The following is a 25,951-nucleotide window of genomic DNA, read 5'->3' as shown; positions in this document are numbered from 1 at the left end:
AGGTGATCTCAGGGTCAGGAGATCAAGCTCCTTGGGCTCTTCATTCTCCATCAGTTTCTCTCTGTCCCTACCTCTGCATGCTTGTTCTCTCTAAAATAAATACGTCTTTAAGGAACCAGAAATACTGGGGGGAGCCTGGATGGCTCAGAGGTTTAAGCCTCTGCCTTCAGCTCAGGTCATGATCTCAGGGTTCTGGGATCGAGTCCCGCATCAGGCTCTCTGCTCAGCAGGGAGCCTGCTTCTCCCTCTCTCTGCCTCCTTGTGATTTCTGTCAAATAAATAAATAAATTCTTTAAAAAAAGAAAGAAAGAAAGAAAGAAACCAGAAATATTTACTATGCATGCATTAAGTGCCAGGCACTACACTGAGTACAAATATATTACTTCATTTATTACTCCTAACTCTGATGTAGAAGTGGAAGCAGAAACATAACCACACAGTTGCTAAATAGTCATCTTCTGGAGTCTAAAATTCAGTGTGAGTCTTCCTGGTCTAGAGCCTGTGAGCTTCCCACCATCAGATCTTATGTCTCCATTGGGAAAATGTTTTGGTTTTATCATTCTTGGGTGTTTTTTTAATCCTGGGTATTTAAAAAAATTTTAAAAGATCCTAAATCTCACTTCTGTTTCAGCGGAAACGGCACTATTGGAGATTGGATAGCAAATGTATTACCCTCTTTCAGAATGACACTGGAAGTAGGTACTACAAGGTAAGGATGGTTCGTGCCTTAACTGACGTCTCCTGCTTCCTCTTGTCTTTTTGGGAATGTAGGATGTTAGGAATACAAAATACGTCTAACAGATGTGACTGTTTTGTGCTTGTTACACATTTTTTTTCATGTAGTTTATGTACTTTGGGGGGAATCCAGTTGTGACCCGAAGTTAGTCATCTGTGAATTTCAAATTTCCCTGAGGAGTGCTTCTGGCTCCACAGAATGGTGGTGGAGAAGAGGAAGTTTAATAGAGTTTGTTAGATATGTGTATCTTAACTAGAATACTCAAGGTCCAGCAGATTAGCTACAAGAAAATTCTTGAAATCGACTACATCCAGTTTTTTTGTTCATCTGTAGTCTTGCAGCACATTCCACAGGGGGTTAAGAAACATTGTATGATATCTCCATGCATTGCCAATATGCATAAGGAATACTTTCCTTTAGAGAAAAATTTGGCTGCAATTTCCATTTTGTCTCTCTATGTGAAATAATACAGATGTCACATAATGTATCACCCAGTAAAACATGGTTCCAAAAGAAGTTCATAGTGAAAACAGTATATACTCACTCCCTCACAATTAATGCAGCCTCAGCCATAGCTGACGTGACTCACAGTGTCTACACAGCTCTAACAGGAAAAGGAAACCTCATTAAATTTTAAATGAAAAACTTTACTTTAAAAGTTATTATTTCTTAGTCACTCCATACCTCTGGGTAGACAATGTGGTGATTAATTTTTTTTATTAACAAAATTGTCTTTTAAAAGCAGTTGCTTTTAAAACCAGTCTCTGTGGTCTACCTCACTCAAACCATTCATTTGGCTATATTATTATATTAGCATCTATTGAATCAAATTATATGATTCATTTTCAGGGCCTAAAAGGATAGTTAAAGCTTAGCAACAGCCATGCATATCCAAATGCATGTCAAAAGTGTTTTGATTCTATCTCAAAGTTATAAAAATTAATCATTTGTATTCGTAGATCTTAATGCAGGTTCAAAGTCATCATTCCTATTTGTACTTTTTCTTGCCACATGAATAGTAAAAAAGGCCCTTGAATTTTTCTGGCAAGAGGAGATGATAAAGTTTCCCCTAGTAAAGGTATTTTTGAAATTTGCTTAACAGTATTCTGTGTTTAATAAAACTGTTTTATATGAACAATGGCTATTTGTTATGTCATTTGTCACATGTGCCTAGCATGAATTTTATTTGAACGTTTATAGGCTTTTGATAAACTGCAGTTAGTACACTCTTTCATCCACAGGAAATTCCTTTATCAGAAATTTTATCGCTGGAACCGGCAAAACCTTCAGATTTAATTCCTAATGGGGCCAATCCTCATTGTTTTGAGATCACTACAGCCAATGTAGTGTATTATGTGGGAGAAAACGTGGTCAATTCTTCCAGTCCACCACCAAATAGCAGCGTCCTCACCAGTGGCGTTGGTGCGGATGTGGCCAGGATGTGGGAGATGGCGATCCAGCATGCCCTCATGCCCGTCATTCCCAAGGGCTCGACTGTAGGTTCGGGAACCAACTCGCACAGTGAGTCTGCTCTAGTTTCATGTCTGGAGGACAGTTGAAGAGAGGCTCTTTGGGGCTGACTTAGTTTATTGGGGAACATAGGGTTTCTTATGTAGAAGCTGCCCCCCCTACTAAGGTATTTCATTAAATTATCCTAGGTTATTGTTTTCTTTATTTTATATGAACAGTTTAACAAATTCATGTTTGAACATTGAACAAATTCAAGTAAACCCTATATATTAGACGACAGCAGAAACCTAGAGCTATTGGTCGTAAGAGAACAAGTAATCTAGTCGGCTTGTGTTTGATCTGGAATGCCAGTCTTGTTCTTTGTAAATCTGAGTTAACATGTTCCCTCAAAACCCTCAACATGGTACTCTGTGCAGAGTACTTGAAAATACTTGATAATTGTATCCTAGGAAGAAATCTCTGTTAGTAAATTAGTAGAATGAGACAGATTTTACCAAAATGCAACCATAATCAAGTGTTGAGGATGACTTTTAAAAAGGTATTTTAAAGGAATATCTATGTAAAAATGTTTAATTTTTATATTTCATAATGGCTCTTAATAATGAAGCCTATGGGGGGGAAAACCTGTTTTTCATATCTCAGTAAGTTATTTGGTGAATGATTATAACTTTTTAATTGATGTATAAACCAATATATGTATTAATAAGTTATATATGTTTATTTGGGTGCTAAACATTTTATGTGAGGTCTTTATTTTAATACCTAAAACAACCCTGGCAGGTGGACATTAATGATTTTGCCTGTGTTACAGGTGAGGAAATCAGGCCCTAGAGAGATTAAGTTGTCTCAGCTTTACCAGAGTTGTGAAGCAGTAGTCAAAATTTAACCCAAAGCTTCAGGACTCCAGACTCTAAGCTGACAAAATATTATTTTTCAAAGACAAGCACAGAGTAAATCTGTAATTATAAAAGGAAAGAAAGGTTCCAATGAACATTTTCCTATAAACATTTAATTGCTGTGATTTAAAAATAGCCCTGCAACTTGATTAGTAAACATCTATCTGGTCGCTTTGCTGTTACTTCTCTTACTTCTTTTGTGTATTTTTTAACATATATTTCCAGGAGATATTTCTGTGAGTATTTCGGTATCAAATTGCCAGATTCAAGAAAATGTGGTGAGTGTGTACCTACTTATATAAAACTTGGCAATGTGATTCTTTATTGGAAAATAAGAGTATCCTAACATACATGTTTATTTATTTAACATTTTAATTTTCATATTTTCTAGAAAGTAAAGTAGGGTCTATTAGGAAATTTTTCTTCATAAGATTTTAGAAACATTACATTATGTAGATTTTTTAAGTGATTTTCTATGTCATGTAGTATGGAGAGCTAAATACCTATTATTCATCTCGGATAAACAATTATAATGCAGTGACTGATTTTTCCCACATTTGCCCACCTCAGTATTAGAATTTTAATGGTTGATATAACACAATACCAAACAAAATTAATTCTTTAAGCTGCACAAGTAACTTAAATATACCCTTATTCTCGCTCTTCGATTGCTACTTGGGAGTACTGTCTTATGACAAGGAGTTGCAAATTCTTTTAGAGTCACTCGTGCATATCAAGACCTCCAAAAACTGCATAAATCATCAGATTTTATGGGTCCATATTCCAACACCCTAGTCGGCTGTGCCCCATAACTCCATCCTTTCAACTCAGTTTTTGGAAAATTATAGACATGAAATAACGTATTATATTTTGTCATGGCAGGGAGCCAAAATATAATAGAGCCTTTCCTATCCTTTCCTTTGACTCAGACCTTTCGCTCTATTTTCCCTGCTATACCTATGACCAAAAGCAAAACATTTATAGACTTACTTTCCCTGATGTGGGTTTACTTTTTGAAGACTAAAATCCATGAAGCTATTCATCACTAGTTATAGCTTTGCATCCTTTGCTAATGGCATAAAGTAAACCGAAAACCAAAGCCAAATTGAAGAGAATTAGGAAAACCTCGTGGTGAAGGTTAGTTGTGGTCTTATACTGTTAATCTTGAAATATATTTGTAAACAGTTGCATTCCTGTTGCTCTTGCTCAGCCAGAGAAGACTTTGGGAAATGAAGGTTAATCTGTAAGCCTCCTGGTAAATTCTAGATACCTGTCAGGTCATTCCATCCTGTTGAACCACTGTTAATCCACTCAAAATTTGGAGTGGGCCATTGAGCCATATGATTTTTCATATGGAACAGCTGGTACTCAAAATACTGATCAGTATTAATTTGTTTTCTTATCTCTAGACAACCTTAAATTCACCCCCTGGTTATTCTGAAAGGGTAACAAAATAGAGACAGTTGGGAGTTGTTTTATAGGAAGAGGAACAAAGGAAAAGATAAAAGTGGGTAGGAGATGAAGAGCGTAGGATTTGATGTTAAAGGACTTTCTGAAAGGACAAAGACTAAGAGTGGGGGATGGGCAGAAAATTCAGTATGATAAAATAGGAATATATAAAGTGAAAAGTATTATTTGTGTTTTCATGAGTGTAATCATCAAATCAGAGGCTGTGAGACGTTAAAACCTAATGCTTTCTTTAGCAATTATTATTTCAAAGAGAAAAGACTAGACATTTGGATCCTTTGGCCTCCAAGAGTAGTAAAATATAGTAAAAATAGCTACCTCACGGACAAGAGTATCACAGTGGATTGCCATTCCTTTGTGGTGTCTCCAACTCACAGTGATTCAGCCCCTTGCATTTAATCCACCTGGGGATGAATGGTTGATAAAGAAGTATCCTACCATCCTAGCCATAAAGAGTGAAGTGATTGGAATCAGGACTCACACAGACATGTGACAGGGACCTATGATTATTTCACTTGAAATTTCTAAATAACCATCCCCACTAGCAAATCCTTTTTTGAATACTTAGAGTAAATAGCCTAGTATAGTTTCAAGTCTTTTTCTCTGCACGAAAACATTTGACTGAACATTACAAAACCTCTGCTGCTTAAGAACCAAATAGTCTGCAAAAACATTACACTATTTAATTAATTGAAGAATGTGCTTTGATTTCTGTAGTGAAGCTATACATTTCATCTAGCATTTACAATCTTATCGTTTACCTTAAGATATCTAGTAACATTAGTAATATATAAAATAGAATTATGTAATTTATCAGGGCTAATATTTTGTTCCACTTCATCTTTATTTTTCATTGGACTTGCACCTGTAGGACATCAGCACAGTATATCAGATTTTTCCTGATGAAGTACTGGGTTCTGGACAATTTGGGATTGTTTATGGAGGTAGGTTAGTTCACTAGTATTTTTATTAACTTGGAATTTTAGCTACTTGTATTTAAGTATTAAGCTACTTGTATTTAACAGTAATATCTCCAAGAAAAAAAAGACAAGACCTGTGTATATATATTTTTGTATGTATATCTTTCCATGTTTTACCTTTTCAGAAATTTCTCTTGAGATAGTCACTATCTGAAAAACTCGGTATTTCTGTCTTGTAAGAGAAGTTTTTCTACTCCTAAAAAACTTCTTTTGCTTAACTATTGACAAAGTCTACACATAATACTGATTAAATATTGGCTTATTTAGACAAAATATTGAGAAGCAAGGAAGTCATAATTCATAAAGAAATTAGTTCCATTTTCTTTTAGCATATTTAATCAGAACTCTACAGAAATAGATTCACATAACTAGAGGAATAATCTTTTAATTCTAATATCCATGAGAATGTATTTCATTAAGCTTGTCATTTTTTAAATTTTTGAAATGAAATACTAGATTTTTACCCTTTTCCTTATTGTCAGGCTATCTGGTGAAATTATTATTAACCCTCTGCTATTACAGATTCTAGCCAGTTCAGTTATATTTTTCAAGTCTTTAAGAAACATTTAATATTTATGCTTTATCTCTACTATAAACTGACCCCTCAATTTTCAGTTCTTGGGTATAACCAGTTAAAAAATTATCTTTTTTGTGAGGTGGGAGGTTTCTGAAATAATCACAGTGTCTCACTCATTATTATTTCTGTTAGTATAATATGTGCTTTTTTAGTTAAAAACTGATTAAGTTATATTCTGTTCTAAAAAGTGATCTGCGCTGACTGGCCCAGTCAGTTGAACATGCAACTCTTGATCTTGGGGTAGTGACTCTGAGACCCACACTGGGTATGGAGTTCACATTAAAGAAATAAAAAAATAAAAAATAATTTTGATTCTTATAAAATGCTGAAATGATATTTTTTATGGAAAACCCACCAATGAGTCGGCAGACACTGTGGTTTTTGTTAATGCATATCGGTGTAACAGTGCTGTACAGTGTAATCACTGCTTGCAAAAAAAAAGAAAAAAAGTCATGTGATATACAGAACATAGTAAATAGGGACACCTGGGTGGCTCAGTTGGTTAAGCGTCTACCTTCGGCTCAGGTCATGATCCCAGGGTCCTGGGATCAAGCCCCACGTCAGGCTCTCTGCTCAGCAGGGAGCCTGCTGCTCCCTCTGCCTGCTGCTGCTCCCCCTGCTTGTGTTCTCATGCTCTCTCTGACAAATAAAATCTTAAAAAAAAAGAACGTAGTAAATATACATAACTGCACATCATGTAGGGGTGAGAAATGAGGTCAGAGGGACCAGCAGGTGCAAGATAATTTGTAATACCCAATACTGAAGGAGCAGGCCCAGCAAAAGGCCTCCACAAGGAAACTTAAAAGTGAAGACCAGACAGGTAAGGGATGAAGCAGATGAGAACTGCCGTCAAAAGAGAGGTCAAGTACTCTATATCACGACAGAGGAGTGGAGGCAAGAAGCTCTGATCCTTGAAGACAGTAAAATAAAATGACTGAGTAGGAATAGAGATGGCATGCAGTGCGTCAAAGAGTAAGCGATGTTGAGGAAGTAGAGAATGGGAAAACAGGACAATTTGGTAGTAAAGGAAAGAGGAGTCAGAGGGAAGTCAGCAAGAGTCTGGAAGGAGTCAGAAGGAAGAGTGAGAGTGGAGAATAGGGGGAAATTAGATTTACAATAAATGGTTGATATAATGGAATTTCAGGTTAGTTTGTATATGAAAAAAACTTGAGTAATTAGGTCATTTCCATACTTATTTAACACTACTATATTCTAAAGATTTTATTTATTTATTTGAGAGAGAGAAACAGAGAGAGAGCAGGGACACTGATGTGGGACTCAATCCCAATGCGGGACTCAATCCCAGGATTCCAGGATCATGACCTGAGCCAAAGGCATTCTCTTAACCAACTGAACCACCCAGGCGCCCCAACACTGCTATATTTTATACTAATACAGTGTAGTAGTATAGGAGTCAAGAGCTTGAGGGTGCCTTATAGATTCCCTGGAGGTTTGTTGTGAGGCTTCAGTGGGTTGTAATTTATCTAAAAGACCTGTCTTTGTGATGACAGTGATGATGATGAAGGTTTTTTGAGTTTCTATTATTATCTGGGCACTGAGTGCTCTCAAGTATCTTAACTCACCTAAAGGTCACAACAACCCCTCCACTGAAGATGAGGAACCTAAAACTCAGGGTCACCAAGCTAGTAAGTGAGAGCCAAGAACTTTTATTCTTTCCTTTACGACATGCATTAGTTTATCAGGACTTTAAAATTATAATTTCTTAAGGAGAGCATTTTGCTGGAGGTATAAGATTGTGTGTATTAAGTAGCTTGATATCCTGTTTCTAAAACATATATTTTTGTGAGAAAATATCAGGCTGTTGATATGTATAGCTTTTAATGTCCCACTTTTGTGTTCTAAACTGTGGCTAATTTTATAGTACATATTTGATTTAGAATAATAGAGCTAAGAAATGAAATCTTGATGGATATAAGTCATTGCTCGTTAGAAATCCTAATGTATTCAATGAAACATTTTTGTATTTCCCAAAATTGTCCTTGTAAATTCTGGTGTTCTTTAATATAGGTGATATTTAATAACATTATGCTTATATCTTTCCCTTTCTATTTTAAAGGAAAGCATCGTAAAACAGGAAGAGATGTAGCTATTAAAATCATTGACAAATTAAGATTTCCAACCAAACAAGAAAGCCAGCTTCGTAATGAGGTTGCAATTTTACAGGTACTTCTTTGTTTTTCATTTGGAGTCTCTAAAACACTCCCTCAACTTGCACAGAACAAAGAAGTTCTCCAGATATCTGTGGTGTAGATTTTTGGGGTACACTTTAAAATAACTGGAAAGGCAGCTCGAGCATCAAACTATTGCCTGGGTAGTATCTCTCCGAAGTCTGGGCAGGAGTTGTTCTTTTCTATGTACTTAATTCTGGGTTTTAATATATTATTAATGCTCATTAAATTGGTAATGTTTCAGCATTTGCTCATGGGGGGCATGCTGAGACCATTTTGTTTTACATTATAAATGACCTTGCCTTCATAAACATCCCTCCTTTATGCTGTGATAATTACATGAATTCAGTATGTAACTGTCAGCATATCAGGTAAATGAGTAGTGTATGCCTGAGAATCAGATCGTCTTGGTATTATTAATGTCCTTTTTGTCTCTCACTGTAAGCCTTTCCCTTAATACTGAGCATGTTACTTAACTCCTTTCATTAACAGTAATCCCCTTTTCAAGCCAGAATATGCTAGTCAAGGTTAGTATGCGGTATATATAATTTTTGTAACCATTAAAACTTTTTCCACAGACTGAAAGGAAATTGAGCTACTGTTTGCTCAATGTAGTTGACCTAGCTATTCAGTCTAGACAATTAGACCATTGATAAATGCCCATATTTTATATAACCACCGTAATTCTCTACTTGTTGTGCAAGCTGGTCATAATTTTTAATTCATAGCTTTATTGAGTAATTTACATTTGAACATGGCCAACAAAGCAAAACAGATTGGATTTCTTCACTTATTGTTTCATTGAACTGCCATTTATTGAGTTTCATACAATAAAAAATGGAGAAAGATGCAATTTCTGCCCCAAAGGAGCTCATGTGTACAGACAACCAAAAATAATGCCTGTTATACATAGAAAAATAACACAGAATTTTCTGGGACTCAGAATTTCTAAAGACGGTGTTTTTGTGCTTTTGGACAACTGTGCAACACAGAGAGCTACCACAGTGTTCTCTGTTTTCCTGGGAAAGATGATAACTAGGCTCTGAAGGTGCCACTTACATACATTCATAGTGTAGTGCTTGCTAATCGGTTACCAAAAAAGATTTTTTAGAAAATTCTTAACTTGGCAACATTGAGCTGTAAATGACATCTGAAAACTTAGTAAATGACATCTTGCCAAACCTGGCCCCTGCTCTCCCAGTCTCCACTCCCAAGTGGTGTCCTGAAGGCAGATCCTTTGCAACATACCAACCTCCAGACTGGCATATGTACAGAGGCTTTTATTCTTGCTAACCAGACGTGAGAGAAAGAAGCTTCCTGGTTAACATGCTCTGTCATTGTACCTGTTTTTGCAGTGGCATAGAGTGATTGGATAGATGTTGGAGGTCTAATTCTCTGTATCTAAGCCCTGTAATTGGCTCTCCCAAGCCTGTCAGTTGGTATCAGCTGAGGACTCTATAGTGAGGTAGAAAAATAAGATATGCCTGAGCCTAAACTGTCTCCCAGCTCCTCTTCTAAAAAAATAGGTGCAATCAGCAACTCAGATACAAGAAACATACATTTGGGGAAATTTTCATTATGGTCTTAAAAAAAAGTTTGTTTGGGTTAAAAGTCAAATTCTGCCCCTTGAGCATGTAAAGAGTTTGACCCGTTCTCATATTATGGCCTGGAATCTCAAAAGTCTTCGCTTATCACTCATCCCCTCTGTCCCTAACCATTCACTTTCCTCATCAAACTCATATTGATTGAGTACCTGTCATCAGCTATGCACTGTCCTGGGTCTAGTGAATACAGTGGGGACAAGACACAAAGATCCTTGTTCTCATGGGTCTTATTTTTTTTTTTTAAGGTGGTTTTATGAAAGCATGGACAGAAAGAGCTGCCCGTTGCCATGGGTCTTCATTTGAATCACATGGCTATACCTTCAGTCAGATGTTTGCAACGTAACACGTGATTGAAAATTCAACAGAAAAATAAGTTGCAAACATCTGACTGAAGGTATAGCTAAGTGATTCCAATTACTAAGGTTTGGCTTCATTATCTGCATATACGGGATTCAGAGGTTCATACTTTGTCATAAAGTTGCCAATTGTTTCAAAATTTGTTCCTCAAAATTAGGGGACTCATCCTATCTCCCAACTGAAACTAATGAAAGAAAATGTTTTAACCCTTTAACCATTGTCTGATTTATCAGCCTCTCAGGAAAGATTATAATTCAATATCCAGAGACAATGAAGTTCAAGCTCACTTCCTTTGAGTCTTGCTCAAATATACTGTATAAGTACCCTTCTTACCTTATTGAAAGCTACAGTTCACTCAAACCCTCTCCCATCCCTACGCCTCATCCCTCCTACTCTGATCTTTGTTTTTTTCTTCTATAGCACTTATCACCTTGTTCCCTATTACAGAATTTCATTTATTGTATTTGTTGTGTATTTCCCCACCCCCAGCCACTTCACAAGAATATACACTTCGGGGGGGGGGGGTAGATATCATTCTTTTGTTTACTGATATATCCCAAATACCAGAAATTGTTCCTGGCATATATCAGATGTTTAGCAAATATTTGTTGAATTAAAATTGTACAGAAACACCATCCTGTCACATAAAATGGCCTACTAGTATCCAACCAGGTAGCAGAAGTGTAGTCTGCATTTGCTACTAATGGTTAATTGGTTGATTGGTTAGTTAAGAAGGATTAACTATGGTTAATGGGTTAGTTCTTTGAAAGCCCTCCATTGCCTCATTTTCTATTTCTTATCAAAAGTAAGAATTCATCTTTTAGGACCTGAAAACACAAAGTGGTAACAGGGATGGAGAGTGGAGGTTAGAATTCTGACTCACTAACTTACATGTTCAGCAAAAGTACCATGATTGAAGTCAACTGGATGGTGAGCAAGGTTTTGTTTTTTTTTTTTTACTACTCTTGAGAACAGAATCTGTCCCTCTGAATATAAAAGTGATTCCTAGAAACATTTGGTATCCTCTGCCTTGTGGTCTCTTACTTACAAAAGCTGGAGTCCTAGTTTATGGCTGTGCCTGGAGTTTCACGAGTTCTGCCCTGTCCTCTTCCTCCTGGTTCTCCAGAGGCGGCCATATGAGCTGAAGTGACTAATGGCAGAAGTCCTTGCTCATGAAGCTCTCCTAGTCCTCTGGTCAAATTTTGATTTGTTTCTGTTATTTGTAGAAAAGTACCTTTGCTTATGGGGGCACCTGGGTGGCTCAGTGGTTTAAGCCGCTGCCTTCGGCTCAGGTCATGATCTCAGGGTCCTGGGATCGGGTCCCGCATCGGGCTCTCTGCTCGGCAGGGATCCTGCTTCCCTCTCTCTCTCTCTGCCTGCCTCTCCATCTACTTGTGATTTCTCTCTGTCAAATAAATAAATAAAATCTTTAAAAAAAAAAAAAGAAAAAGAAAAAAAAAGAAAAGTACCTTTGCTTATGGAGGGCTTCAGAATTGTGTAAATAAGGAATATGTGAAACAGTAGAATTCTTTCTTTGTCCCTTTTCTCTTTGCTATATAACCCAGGTCAGGGCTTTCCAAAATCTGATTCAGTCATTACAAAACTAAGCTCTGCAGATATTTTTGAGTAGTTGAAAAATTAAGGCAAGTGTGAATCTTATGGCATAGCTTACTTTTATCATTTAGAATAGCCTGTTTTCATTAGATGTAAATACCTCATTATTATTATGTTTCAGTAGAATGTTAATTAATGTAGATGTTAAATATTTCATAAAATCCTCAAGGAATCCTACTTGTGTTATTATTTTAAAAGTTGTGTCTTGATTTAAAAAAAGGTAGCAAATTTGAATTTTTTTTTTTCTATTCATGTCAGCAAAGTAAGAATAAGAAGATTGTTGTTTTATGATTAGGGATATCACAGAAAACTGACGTTTTACAAGGAGATGGCAACTTTATCTTACAAAACTTAGAAATTTAAACTTTAAATAATATTGGTAGATCTAATATACTTTCCTAACACAGACTTGTTTGGTCAGAATTACAACACGAGCAGTTCTGTTTACAATGTGTGAACGCATTTTGGATTTTAAAAAGAACTGAATATAGAATACACAATATAGAAAAAAATACAGAAGAATTTTATAAGCCATAAACTAAATGGATCCCCTTACACTTACCTCCAAAATTACCTCTATTAGTCCGGTTTTTCTGTTGTGAGGCACTCCTCTTCCCATTCAAGTCCCTCTTCACTCAAAAGCAAAATAGTAGCAACAATCAAATATGGTCTCGATTTGTCCAGGCTGCCCTGCACAGGGGCATCCAGTTCTCCCTTCCATACACTTTAGGTGTGCGCTCTCTTCGTCTTTCCATTCTTGTTCGTACACTCCCTTGTCTTTGGTTTCCACACCTTTCTTAAAGGAAATGCAAGGTCCTTTTGCCATCCCCTTGTTTCCTCCTTCTGCCCACCTAGCACCCTTTGGCTTTTTTCAGTTTTTATCCAACTTGACGAATCTCAGTCCTCATGAGGCATTGGTCGCTTGTTCCTCTGGCATTTACAAGATCCCTTTTCTCCTTCCCTGCTAGTTCCTCCAGCCTTCTTCCTGAACTTCTCCTTTCTTTTACAAACTGGCCTGTGTTAATGTGGGACTCATTCCCAGAGTGAGGTCTTCCACTTTTTTTTTTTTTTTAAGATATATTTATTTATTTATTTATTTGACAGAGAGAGATCGCAAGAAGGCAGAGAGGCAGGCAGAGAGAGAGGAGGAAGCAGACCCCCGCCGAGCAGAGAGCCAGATGCTGGACTCGATCCCAGGACCCTGAGATCATGACCTGAGCCAAAGGCAGTGGCTTAACCTACTGAGCCACCCAGGGGCCCCTAGGTCTTCCACTTTAAAGGCATCTTCCCTCATCCCTTCCCAGGTTTCCTTAATTTATCTTGGAGGCGCTTGAGTCTCATAGTTTTGACGTTAGGACCTCTCCACTTTGCTGGGCAATTCTCACCCCATACCAGCCAACCTAAAACCAAATACTTAATCCTCATGTCTTTCCCTGCAAGATACTCTCTCCCTAACTTTGTTTTGCTTTCATTCTTCCAATTGCTAAGGCAAGAACCCTCCTCCTCAATTAATAAAAATCTAAAGTCAATCAACGATACCTGCTTTAAGTAATAAGTACTTTCTTGCTTCATTCATACAAGGCGATGTACTGAGCCTCTGGGCCATGTAAAAATGAATGAAACCTTTCAAGACGTTTATCATCTATCTGGGCAGTCAGGTACAAGTAACTACAAGTCAGGATAGTTATGGAAGAATAGTGAAAGGAATCATGGATTATGACTGAGTTCTAAGAGAAATATGGCATTGGTGAAGTCTTGAAAGATTCATGAGTTTTGATAACCAAAGAAATGTTGGAAAGAATTATTAGGCTGAGGGGCTACCTTAGTAAAATAAATATTCTATGAAAAATGAGTAGAAAAAAATTAGATCATTTTAGAAGAGTAGCTTTCAAACATTATCTGCATTTTTTCTTCAAAAAGAATTCTGAAAAACTTTGTACCTTGTACCTGGGTTGTATATTTTTAAGATGACAACTAGAACTATTTTCTCACTTAAAGAGTTTTAATTTTGTACTATATTAAAAATACTGATATTTTAAAATAAAGCCATTATATCACTCCTTTCCAAGTGTGCATTTGAATCTAATTGTCGTAGACATTTGATATACTTAACCAGCCATTTAAGAAAATATATGAATGGGCTCTTCTTTAACAATATGATTCACAATATTCCTTGTTTTCTTTGAATATATTACACATTTCCCGCAAAATTGTGTTCTAATGTAATGTGTTTTTATACTTGAAAGCCTTTTATTTGTCCCCTTTCCTAATTATTTACAGTAAAAAAAGTATATATTTTAAATTTCTTGATTATAACACTTTAATAAGTGTTTAAAACATTCTTTTGAGTTCAGTTATCATTACAATTATTAATAAAAACTTTATCCAGAAAATTTTATCTATACTTATTAAACATAAAAATACAATGTTACTGAAAATACACTATTGAGATTGATTTTTTTTAATTTAGTTCATAAATTGGCGTGTGAATATTACTTGTTTGAATTAGAATTCAGCAACCATTTTCTTTCTTTTTTAAAAACAATAGGAGCCAAGTTAAAAGTCCAAACAAACAAAAACAGTCATTTATCTTCAGAAACTCATTTCAGCCCTCTCTCTGCTAATAAATCTATTAAATCTCTAATTTTGATGAAAGCGTGAATTAGAAACTAAGTTACAGATGAAATGATTTCCATGTTAGAATCATTCATTTCAGACTGGCACAGTATTTCAAATTTTCTCTCTACTTTTTCTCCCCATGACAAGGCACTCTAGTAATATTTGGAGTAAGAAGCATCCGTAGAAAGTAAGAAAAATTATTATGAAAGGAAACATGGGGATGGAGAATTTGAGAACTACACAGATATTTTCAGCTCTGTATTAGCAGTTATTTGTAGACTGGTCTGATTCGTTCATTCATTCCTCATATGTTATTGAGTGCCCACCATGTTCCAGGCAGTAAGGTACAGATATAAACAAAACAGATTTTCTTGAAACTATATAAACAAAACGGATTTTCCTAAAACTATGCTCTGCTCACATATTTCATAGAAATCTTTCTGTTCCCCAAGAGTATGCCTACTTGGTTAGGAGACTGCTTGTGGTGGGACATAGTGTGCAGTAAGACCAGGAAATGGCTTTCATGTGAGTTCATAGAGAACCTTAGATATTGTGCCAAGTTGATTGGATTGTATTATGCTTGGGTAATTGTAAATTATTGAAATGTTTTGAAAAAATGTTATGATCAAATTAGCATCTGGAGATGGCATATTATAGAGAAAAATGTCTAAAGGCAAAAAAAAACCTTGTTGGAAACTATTTGCTATTTTCAGCTGATAGTGACAAAGTACCCCTGTTCCTCTTCTTTCTTGCTATGTTGTTGTCTTGGCTTCATCCTTAACATTTCTGTTGGCACTAGTCTAGACCATACTTTTTTTTCTTTTTTTTAAGATATTATTTATTTATTTATCAGAGAGAGAGAGAGAGCAGGAGGAGTGGCAGGCAGAGGGAGAAGCAGGCTCCTCACTGAAAAAGGAACCCAGTGTGGGACTCAATCCCAGGACCCTGGGATCATGACCTGAGCTGAAGGCAGACACTTAACCAGCTGACCCACCCAGGCATCCCTTGACCAGACTTTTAAATTCATGACTTGATTACTGCAATGGGTGATATTCTGATAGTTTGGTTCCCCACTCCCCTGACCCCACTCTCTCATCATCTTGCTAACCCTGCCTTTTCCCCTGGTCCATCCTGAAGATCATAGTCAGATGAGATTTTAGTGGGTTCCATCCTGTCCCTCCCTAGCTTAGTTTTCTTATTTCATCAAATCCATTTTTAGCATTGTGCATTAATCATGCTGGACCTTATCACTCCTGTTCAACTGAGTCCTTCATTTCTCTTCAAGTCACTGTTCTTTTCATACTCTTAACCTCTGGCCATTGGTCAGCTTTTAATTCCAAGCCTGGATGCCCATCTTGGTTTCCTTTGTTTATCCACCTTTGATTGATCTTTGAGATGTATCAATCCTTTCTGACTGTCTTATGCGCTCTTCCATATCTCCTGTTTACGTATGGTTTCTAGTCTTCATATAAAGCAGTACTACTTATCAAATACTTCTTATTTCATAATTAGATTATAAAAAATATGAAGGTCTCAGCAACACCTCGTTCAGTTTCCACAATGCCTAGCATAGTTGTAAAAACACTACAAGTAATAGGTTAACGTTTGACAAAATTGTCTTAAATAACATACTGCACTAAACTTTCAGGGCCTTTGTTATAAAACTTTTTGCATGAATCATTAAATTTTAGGCTCTAATTAGAAAATTGTGGTATTTGATGAGGGGCAAGAGTTTGTAGAATAGCTGTTAATTGTTCCAGATGTTACAGGCTGTCTCAAAAGCTGGATCCTGGGGGGGGGAAATTGGGCTTTGGGTGCAAAAGAAGTCAGAGAATATGTCAGGGCAATACCTTTAAAGACAGAGGAACCTCAAAATCGAGAGGGGATTTGGTAACTTCCCACCACTACAATGTGGTGGTGGTACATGGGTTTAGAAATAGAATGAGCTGTATGGGAAGTCCTGCCAGTCAGGAAAATAAGGAGTCATCAAGGCAGCTTGTCAAGATGGATGTCATAACAGGCAGAGGGAGCACTGAGAAGACTGACCAGAGGCAGCATTCAGAAAACCAGACAATATGCCGAGATGGGTTGTGAGATCACAGTGAGGAGGCTTAAGTGGCATAGCACCTGAAGCACCCCTGTTAGGACCCCAGTCCTAAATGGATTTGAGTCCACAGAAAAAATTAAAGCGATGTGTAAAGCATTTAAAGAACATGAGTGCTGGAATCAGATGCCTGGTTTCAAAGCTCAGACTTTTAATTTAAGAGTTCTTAGGAGCTTGGATAAGTTACTTGCACTGTCTAAGCCTCAGTTTCCTTCTCAGGAAAACCTCGTAGAGATGTTGTGAGACTCAGATGTGATAATTTTGTGAAACTCTTATCAGTGCCTGGCAGATAGGAAAGGTTACATACTTACTAAAGTAGTATTAGTATTGCCACACTAGGTTGTAAAGTCCAGCTTCTAGAAACCAGTTCCAATAACTTGCTGGTGAATTCCCTAAGTAGAGAACCTTGAAACACATTGTTTCATCATAACAAAGAACATGGTTGACTCAAAGCCTAGACTCAGGCTGAAAGATACCTTAACATATGCCTGGCCCCTGAAGGGCCTTAGTAAATATTTATTGAATAAATTATGTCACCTTGAAGAAGCCCAGGGAATACAGAATTGCAGAGCATGCCGATAAGATAATAAACAATTCCTTATCATTTGTCTAAAAACATGGCAATTTGTCTTCATTGAGCAAGATGAAATATATATATATACATATCTTTTTAAGATTTTATTTATTTATTTGACAGAGGGATAGAGAGAGAGCACAAGTAAGCAGAACAGCAGGCAGAGGGAGAGAGAGAAGCAGGTTCTCTGCTAAGCAGGGAGCCTGATGCGGAGCTCGATCCCAGGACCCTGGCACCATGACCTGAGCCAATGGCAGCCACTTAACCAACTGAGCCACCCAGGTGCCCCAGAAATATATATCTTATAAGTAAATAGCTTTGTTCTCTTAGTCTAGAAAGATGATCAGGAGGTGGAGAAAAAATGATCATGATAGAAAAGCAGAGAATAGTATTGCTAAGTGTGAGTGGGAAAATGAAAATTTTGCAAACTGGTGATTTTTTTTTTTTTTTCAGAAAAATCATGAAGGAGCCAATTTTTCTTTCTCTATAGAACAATTTGCAAAATTTGATTTTTTCTTTAAGTATGTAGGGAAAGGTTAGTTTATACTTCTGTCAATTCATTTAATATGTTTGTTTATTATATTTCTTCAAATATTTCCTCGTATTTTATTGCATGAAGAATTTTCATGAAATTGTTTCTTCAAATAAGACATGTTTTGCAGCTCTAAGGTAATCTTGTTATCTTCTGCATGTTCCAAAAAAATGAAGCCCAATGATTAGGTTTTTACGTATCTAAAATAGAGACAAAAAAGAAACAAACATTTATTATAGGAAAAGGAAAAGGAACTTAGAAATTTTTCCAAATAGATATTCTGCTCAGTAAGAAGTTAGTCGTAGTGAAAACTTAGTGTCAGAAAGCCAGGTTCCACGTCAAAACTATTCCTTTTTGGGGGGTGGGGGTGGAATCATTTTAAACTTTGCTTTCCTTAATTAGGAGCTGGAGTTCATCTGACTTGCTGTACTTGGTTTGCAAGAATGCTTTGGAGAACTAACTAAATTAAATAATATATAAAGTGCTTTTTAAATCAGTGTTTCCCATGATATTTTTGGAAGAACACTAGTCTTTTGAGTTTCTTCATGGAAGGGGATGGGAGTCAAGTTTCCCTCATTAGACAGTTTAGAAAATGCTGTCTATGATATCCATGTCTTGAAGGTGAATACAGTCTTTTCACTTATAAAAGCCCCATAATTAGGAACCTATTTAATTTTGAGAATATGCCAATTAAACACGTTTTGCCTTAGAATGCTTACACAAATGTGAAATATCACCAACTGACCTTTTTGCACATAAGGTCTATCTTCTATTCCTGTCCAGTAGACCCTATATACTAGCTCCACTTCCCATTATCTGATATATAAGACATCAGAAGGATTATGTATCTGCACAGATCATTTAACGGCATAATAGAATGTTATACTTTCTGGAGTGCTGGCATCTAAATATAGAAGCTGGGCTACAGAGATATGATTTGTTAAAAATTACACTTTAAATCTAACACCAAGACTAGATGGGATTTATGCATTCATGTCTCTAGCCAGATAGATTAACAGGAAATAAAAAAAGTATTCCAGATGTGTCTCCATTGCTATGCATTTGATAGCAGATTGGGGAAAAAAAATCCAGATATTTGAGCTGTTTTTCAGCTTTTATATACAATAAGCACATCTAGATTTACAAATTCCAATTTTTCTATTTTAACAACCATACTTTAAATCTTGCCTTTCCCCAAAACACAAACTGAGTAATAGCATGGAAGAAGGGGGGGGTCATATTTTATGGGTGAAATGTTACTAACACTGATTTTTTTTGAAGGTATTGATCAGTCGTTGATTTTCTGTCTTTGAATTCTTTGTTGTTGGCTCTCAAATATCAACACTTTTTTACCTCGTCAACTTGAAATTCTGGACTTAGTTAGGGATCAAGGGGTAGGCTCCAGAATACGGACAAGATTCTGTCTACTGACGGCCTGTCCCAAGTTTTCCTGATAGAAATCACTCTTTCTCCCCCCAAAATTACAGTATCAAATTCACCCACATATAAACATTAATTTCAGTGGAACCTCAGTGTATCAGTCCAGAAGACAGACTTAGAACATCTAGATTTGGTTGTATTTTTTTTGTTTTTTGGTTTTTTTTAAATCTTCCATGTACCTCTAATTTGAAGGATTCTTGGTGATGGATGGAAAATATCACGTATCTTTGTACTATTTCTACCTGATAAGAAGTCAAAAAAAAGCTTGAAACAGTATAAGAGAAGATGACAGAAGGGTTTTTGTTTTTTTTTAAGTATTGTTTTATATATACTCCCTCCCAGTCCCCGTCCCCCGCCCTTAGCTGCTTCGATTATAGGGAAAGGAGAAGACTCATTATATTTATCATGTGTTTGCAGCAACCCTGGAATCCAAAGCTAGACTGAAGCTTTTCCAGATTTGATAAAGAGAAGAATGACTCAGAGATGTGTGGATGGGCTTATGGGTATACATGAATACAAAATCATGCATCAGACCTCAGCTGATTTTCTTGCTGTGCAAATATTGAATTGGTCCTTTTTCTTTTTCTTTTCTTTTTATTTCTTGGGCCAGTGTTACTTAATAGAATCCCTAAGACTTAAAGCTCTTTAAGATGTTGTTGTCAACTGTTCGTTACAAGCTAGCCACCTGCAAGTTGACTGTTTTGAGAACCAGGCATGATACAGGCGTATCTCTTGTTTTTAGCAGTTAATGAAGAGGCTTCAACTTACGGTTTTTCTCACAAAATTTTACTATATGAAACTGGCATTAATCTGTGCTAACTACTGCTACAACAAAAGCAAATTACGTTCCAGTTGTGATGGATGGTATGAGCAGACAGACAACTCTTACCAAAACTTGTATGAAGGTCTCTGAGTTCCGAGAATCCAGTGGGTTACGTCGATTGTGGCCCCATTGATCTAAATGTCAGCCAGTGACATCTGTATACAGGAGGATGGATTGTTCTATCAGGTCTTGTGGCTGAAGTAATATTGTGTGCATATATTCCTCTGACATGTTAGTTTTATTTTGTTCTAGGTTATTATGAATGTACCTTTGCAAAAGTTTGCAGATGAAGTTTGCAAAAAATGCTAAAAGATAACTACTTACAGTAGGAGCTCATTTAAACTGTAGACCTTCTGCCAGCTGAGCATGAAATGGGCACACATTTCACACAACAACCAGGTGATCTCATTCTCACCTGAGGCCAGGAGGGCCTTCACCTAGGGTGACAAGGCCCTCAGTTAGTTGACCTTAGAGCAGATTCATCTCTGCCATCACTGAGGTCTAAGATCACAGTGAGGGGAAGGATGGCGGTGGATACACTAGAAGGTGCAAGTTTGTGGCAGTTCACACTTCCCTTAGCCTCTGTTAGATGAAAAGCAAAAGGAAAACTTCTTTGCTGCCACTTACTGTAAACTCTCAGGTACCAAACTAGAGAGAAAAATGTGATCCAGATCTTTTTAAAATCACCGAAAATCTGCCTAATAATAATATCAGTTAACTTTTACTATGTACCAGGCATCATTTCAAGTATTTTATACATCTTAATTAAGTCCTAGTCACATTTCCGATTTAGGCACATTATTCTTATGCCATTTTACATACAAAGAAATGGAAGTCAAAAGCTGGGAAATGCAGAGCTCCAATACACTCTGGCAGTCTGTCTCCAAGGACTGTACTCCTAAAATTATGTTCCACACCTTGAGACTTTCCTTGTAGTCATGCCTGCTCCCAGCTAAAGCAAAAATGGAGAAAGAGAAGGGAGTCCAAAAGTCTTCACTACAACAAGAAGGCAGAAGTGCAGTGACCCTTATTATCTGAAAAGTCCATTTTAATTGCATTATTTCTCATCCTCAGGACAGTAATGAAATCCTAAGAAATTTGATTTTCAAAACTCATGTATCCAGAGGGAGTAGAGGTTGGCATGGAGGAAAAGGGATAATTTAAAAGGAACGTTGTGATGGTGGCCTTCAGCTGCTGCTCCTTTGCTTCTCTCTTGCTGATGACTCTTGCCTAGTGGCCTTTGAGAATTAGCTGAAACTATGAATATCTCCTTATTGAGAATTAGATATAAAATAAATACAAGTCACCCAAGTAGCAGGAAAATTATGGGTTTCTTCCTACCAAAGATGCTGAAGTCTTTACCTGAGCAGTGACCAAAATTTGTATATTTTGAAGGAGTGAATGTCTTTGTCATTCCCTTGAGACTTCAGAAAATCATTTTTCAACTCACACCAGTGGTGGCATCTCTTGTATTAGTCATTAGGGGATGAACTCTGAAACTTTCAGAGACCAGGTGGTTGTTAGAAATGAGAGGAATGGGAATGTTTAGGGTGACCCAAGATTCTTTCTTTCTTTCTTTCTTTTAACCTACAGCATTTTATTTTATTCTAAAATTTTTATTTATTTATTTGACAGACGGAGATCACAAGTAGGTAGACAAGCAGGCAGAGAGAGAGGAAGGGAAGCAAGCTCTCAGCTGAGCAGAGAGCCTGATGCAGGGCTCCATCCCAGGATTCCGTGATCATGACCTGAGCTGAAGGCAGAGGCCTTAACTCACTGCACCCCGGCACCCACCAGGCACCCCGTGACTCAGGTTTCTGACCTAGATGGCAGGCCATTTACCAAGAGAGGAAACACCAGAAGAGTAAGTTTGGATGGAAAGACACTGATCCCATTGTTGGCATCATTCATTTACATGAACAAACCTAAAGGACACTTGGATAAAAGATTCTGGAATTTAGGGGAGAGAGCTGAGCTTCCCTTACCATTTTGTTACTAGGTTTACTGAGTCTTCTTATAGTCATCCGCTTTCTACATTCACGTTTATAGCATCTCTCTGGGAATTATATGCTATTTCTCCTTTATAAGACATCAAAAGATGGTTGATTTCAAGGGGCCTTAAATGAACTATGGATTGAAAAAGAATGTGATTGGAAAATGGATAAGAAAGTGTGCTCTTCTCTCAACCCTGGCAAACGGGCAGTAATGAGGATTAACAAAGCCATTGCCACAGTGCTTTACTTCTGAGAAAGGCACCTCACGTCCCCACCAATACCACTGTGTAATAGCACATGCTTCCTTCTGTTTGGCATGCCATTTAGAATTTAGACCTTGGACTCATCACTGATTACACCGATTATATCTCTCTGTCTCATGATGAACTAAATCATTCAGATGTTTGATAGGAAAGTAGGCAGAAGTCCCCATATTAAGGCTGTATTACTCCTAAATAACTTGTTAAAAAGATAAGTTGATTCTAATTCTCCCCTTTCCTCCCTCTCATATGTTTGAATATAATAATCCTGAAGGCAGGATAAAGAAGGGGAAAACATGACACCTTTAACTTATCACAGCTAAATATTTGGAATGAATACTCAACTTCAGAGTTGAATATTAAAATAAAGCAACACTATTAGAATTAAAGAATATAAGTACTAATGAAATATTGCTTAACATGAATCCAAAAAAATATAGAATAGAATGTATGCATACACTAAAAATGTTAGTTAGTTAAATCCTTCTTTTTTTTTAAGATAAAATATCGTAACTTTTATAAAAACTTTTGCTTTTAGTGATGAATTTCCATTGATTACATAAGAATTTTCTAGGCAGGTTGAATCAGGAAAATTTTTGTCTCGATCTCCAAATGGTATTTCCTCCAGACTTCGGAATAATTTATATTCACCCCATGGATATGTCATCAATCTGTTAAGTGTGAATGGACACTATTCTTTCCTGTACTTGACCAAATGTTTCATTTCCTGAAAATTAAGTTACTTAAATGCAACAAACAGATGGCCAGAGAGTCCAGTAGTAGATTATTCTGCCATGAAATTTATTATCTGAATTCCTGAGGTAGGCCTGAGAAGTTAGCACAATTCTTTCTGAACACCAGTCTGCCATAGTGTTTTGGTCATCAAGACACTTTTAAGATAATTCAGTTACTTTGGACATTAGTAGGAAAAATTGAGAAGCTATTTCATATTTTATATAGAAGAGTAAAATTGTGAACAAGTGACATGGACTACTTGGGTTGAAGCTTATCTTAGAGTTACCCTTAAGGAATTAAAAAGGTGATATGAATTGTAATAGAATATAATGCCTTGATTTTTTTTTTTAATTTCCAATCTCCAAATATTATCTTCTCTAGAGTGGAGAAGTATTCATCAGTATAGTATGGAGGATGTGGATAAATAAGGCATGATTCTTTCTATTCTCTTTTCTTTTGTTACTGCCAAATACAAAAACAAGTTTGGTCATTTGGTTCAATGCAAAAAATATAGCTTATGAGTGAGCATCTATATGCCTTGTCTCAGCTACACATGATAATCTTTAAAAATGTCAACTTGTTATATATCAGCTCTGCAGGGGGAAAAAAAAAGTCATTTTCCTCTTGGAAAGATTTTTCAACTACCACTCAATCTTCTCTTTAGCCAACCCATAAAGCATAAAGGTTTTTATAAAAGAGCAAGGGCCAAGAGCAGCAAACGTATTAGTCTAAACTTTTCTAAAACATCTCTACCAGTTGTGTATACATGACTTTTAGTTCAGTGTTACAGAATTTTTTTTTAATTTTTTTTTTTTAATTTGACAGAGATCACAAGTAGGCAGAGAGAGAGGAAGGAAAGCAGGCTTCCTGCCGAGCGGAGAGCCCGATGCGGGGCTCGATCCCAGGACGCTGGGATCATGACCTGAGTCGAAAGCAGAGGCTTTAACCTACTGAGCCACCCAGGCACCCATGTTACTGAATTTTTTATCAATCTACATACCTAACTATAAAGTCCTTTATTAAAAATAACAAAATTTTCCCTTATCCCTTTCATAAAGATGTTAGTAGGGGACGTTTCAGAGTCCTTCAGAGTTTATAGATAAGTAAACTTAACAAGATAGTTGACAGTGAACAATCTCCTTAGTCTGTTCCATACTTTTGGCCTAAAACGTTCTGGGAATACATCAAAGAGATAAGCCCATTTAAGTCCTCACCTCTATATAGGGGGTCCTTAAATCATGTTGTAGAATAGGGAAAAGGAAAAAAAAATACTGACATAGAACGTTAGTATTTTTAAGACCTCACTTACTTAGAGGAATGCAAGTAGACGAAGCACATGAGAAACCACCTTGCATTTATATTTGGATAATTTAGGTAGGAGAGCTTCCTGGCCATTTCCTGACTCCCCTTCTCCCCTGTCCTTCCTGAGCCCCTTTACATTGATCTTCTTCACACTCCAGTTTTCCTGGGTCTACACGGGAGACCCCTGGCCTTGCTATCTTCTATCGGTCTCTTGCTTTCCTAATCATTTTTCCTGCTCCTCACTCAGTCAACAAGGCCTTGGTCATTTAAGAAAGCAAAACTCAGAGATGCATGGGTGGCTCAGTGGGTTAAGCCTCTACCTTCAGCCCAGGTCATGATCTCAGGGTCCTGAGATCGAGCCCCACATCGGGCTCTCTGCTCAGCAGGGAGCCTGTTCCCCCTCTCTCTCTCTGCCTGCCTCTCTGCTTCCTTGTGATTTGTCTCTCAAATAAATAAATAAAATCTTAAAAAAAAAAAAAAAAAAAGCAAAACTCAGAGATGCATGGGTGGTGGCTCAGTGGGTTAAGCACAGCCTTCGGCTCAGGTCATGATCTTTAGGTCCTGGGACTGGGCCTTGATCGGGCTCCCTGCTCAGCGGGAAGTCTGCTTCTCCCTCTCCCTCTGCCTGCCACTCCCCTTGCTTGTGCTCTCTCTATCTCTCTCTCTCAAATGAATAAATACAATCTTTTTTAAAAAAGAACGAAAGAAAGAAAGAAAGAAAGAAAGAAAGAAAGAAAGAAAGAAAGCCAAACTCTTCAGAATACTGCTTAAATGCTTAAAGTTAGAATAAATTTTAAAAAGAAGCAGTTCAGAAGATACTCACAGAGGAAGGTACACTTAGCACATTTCACAGTGGACTTGCCCCAGGAGAAGAATAACCCAGGCAGGACTCTCATGTCACTCTTTTTTTTTTTTTTTTAAGATTCTATTTATTTATTTGAGAGAGAAACACAGCAAGAGAGGGAACACAAGCAAGGGGAGTGGGAGAGGGAGAAGCAGGCTTCCCGCTGAGCAGGGAACCTGATGCGGGGCTCGATCCTAGGACCCTGGGATCATGACCTGAGCCAAAGGCAGATGCTTAACAAGTGAGCCACCCAGGCACCCCTCTCATGTCATTCTTAGACCCTTTACTGTCATCATTGATTTAAAAGAGGATAGCTGAAATGCCCGGATACCCCAGAGGATGGTAATCTTTCCACCTGGGGTGGCTTTTTTGGATCCAGGAAGTGGATTCAAGACCATGTGACAGCCTAGGCATGGGTTCAGGTACGAGCAGTGCTATCATTGGTCTTCCATAATGCGTCTCAAATGCATCCATGGAGTCATTTGTTAGCATCTCCCACTTAACGATCTGGCACCCCCATGCTGGCCAAAGCCCCAGCAGCTGTCCAGTCTTATTTGTAATCAGTCAGGACAAATAAAGTAGCAGTTTTGGTCATCTCATCCTCCCCCCCTCTCCCATGTGCTTCAGCTCTGACTCTGGAGGGCTAGTCTATCCCGAAGTAGCCAGTTTTGAACAGTTAACAGTGTGACAGTTTCAAGGACAGTGACTCTAGCCCTCTGGAGGTGAAAGGCTTTGGGGTAGAGGGGTAGACATCGGCTCAGACCACATTCAGAAACTTGTTATTCCCTGACCACATTAATGGTGACAGGATTGGGCACCAAGGCACCAAAATCC

At 37.3% G+C, this 25,951-nt stretch overlaps 1 protein-coding gene across 2 annotated transcripts in view; it reads left to right on the top strand.

Annotated features, from left to right (window-relative positions):
* The window catches only part of PRKD1 (protein kinase D1), a 332,127-nt gene that overhangs the window by 281,028 nt on the left and 25,148 nt on the right, over positions 1-25,951 (top strand). For both annotated transcript variants that reach the window (XM_032343993.1, XM_032343992.1), the window contains 5 exons: positions 632-709; positions 1,978-2,257; positions 3,328-3,380; positions 5,441-5,513; positions 8,204-8,310. In XM_032343993.1, coding sequence (XP_032199884.1) covers positions 632-709; positions 1,978-2,257; positions 3,328-3,380; positions 5,441-5,513; positions 8,204-8,310 — 591 coding nt within the window. The remainder of the gene's footprint in view (positions 1-631; positions 710-1,977; positions 2,258-3,327; positions 3,381-5,440; positions 5,514-8,203; positions 8,311-25,951) is intronic.

This window comes from Mustela erminea, chromosome 5 (assembly GCF_009829155.1).
Source record: "Mustela erminea isolate mMusErm1 chromosome 5, mMusErm1.Pri, whole genome shotgun sequence".
Lineage (NCBI taxonomy): Eukaryota > Metazoa > Chordata > Mammalia > Carnivora > Mustelidae > Mustela > Mustela erminea.
This window is presented reverse-complemented; position numbering and strand designations above follow the sequence as displayed.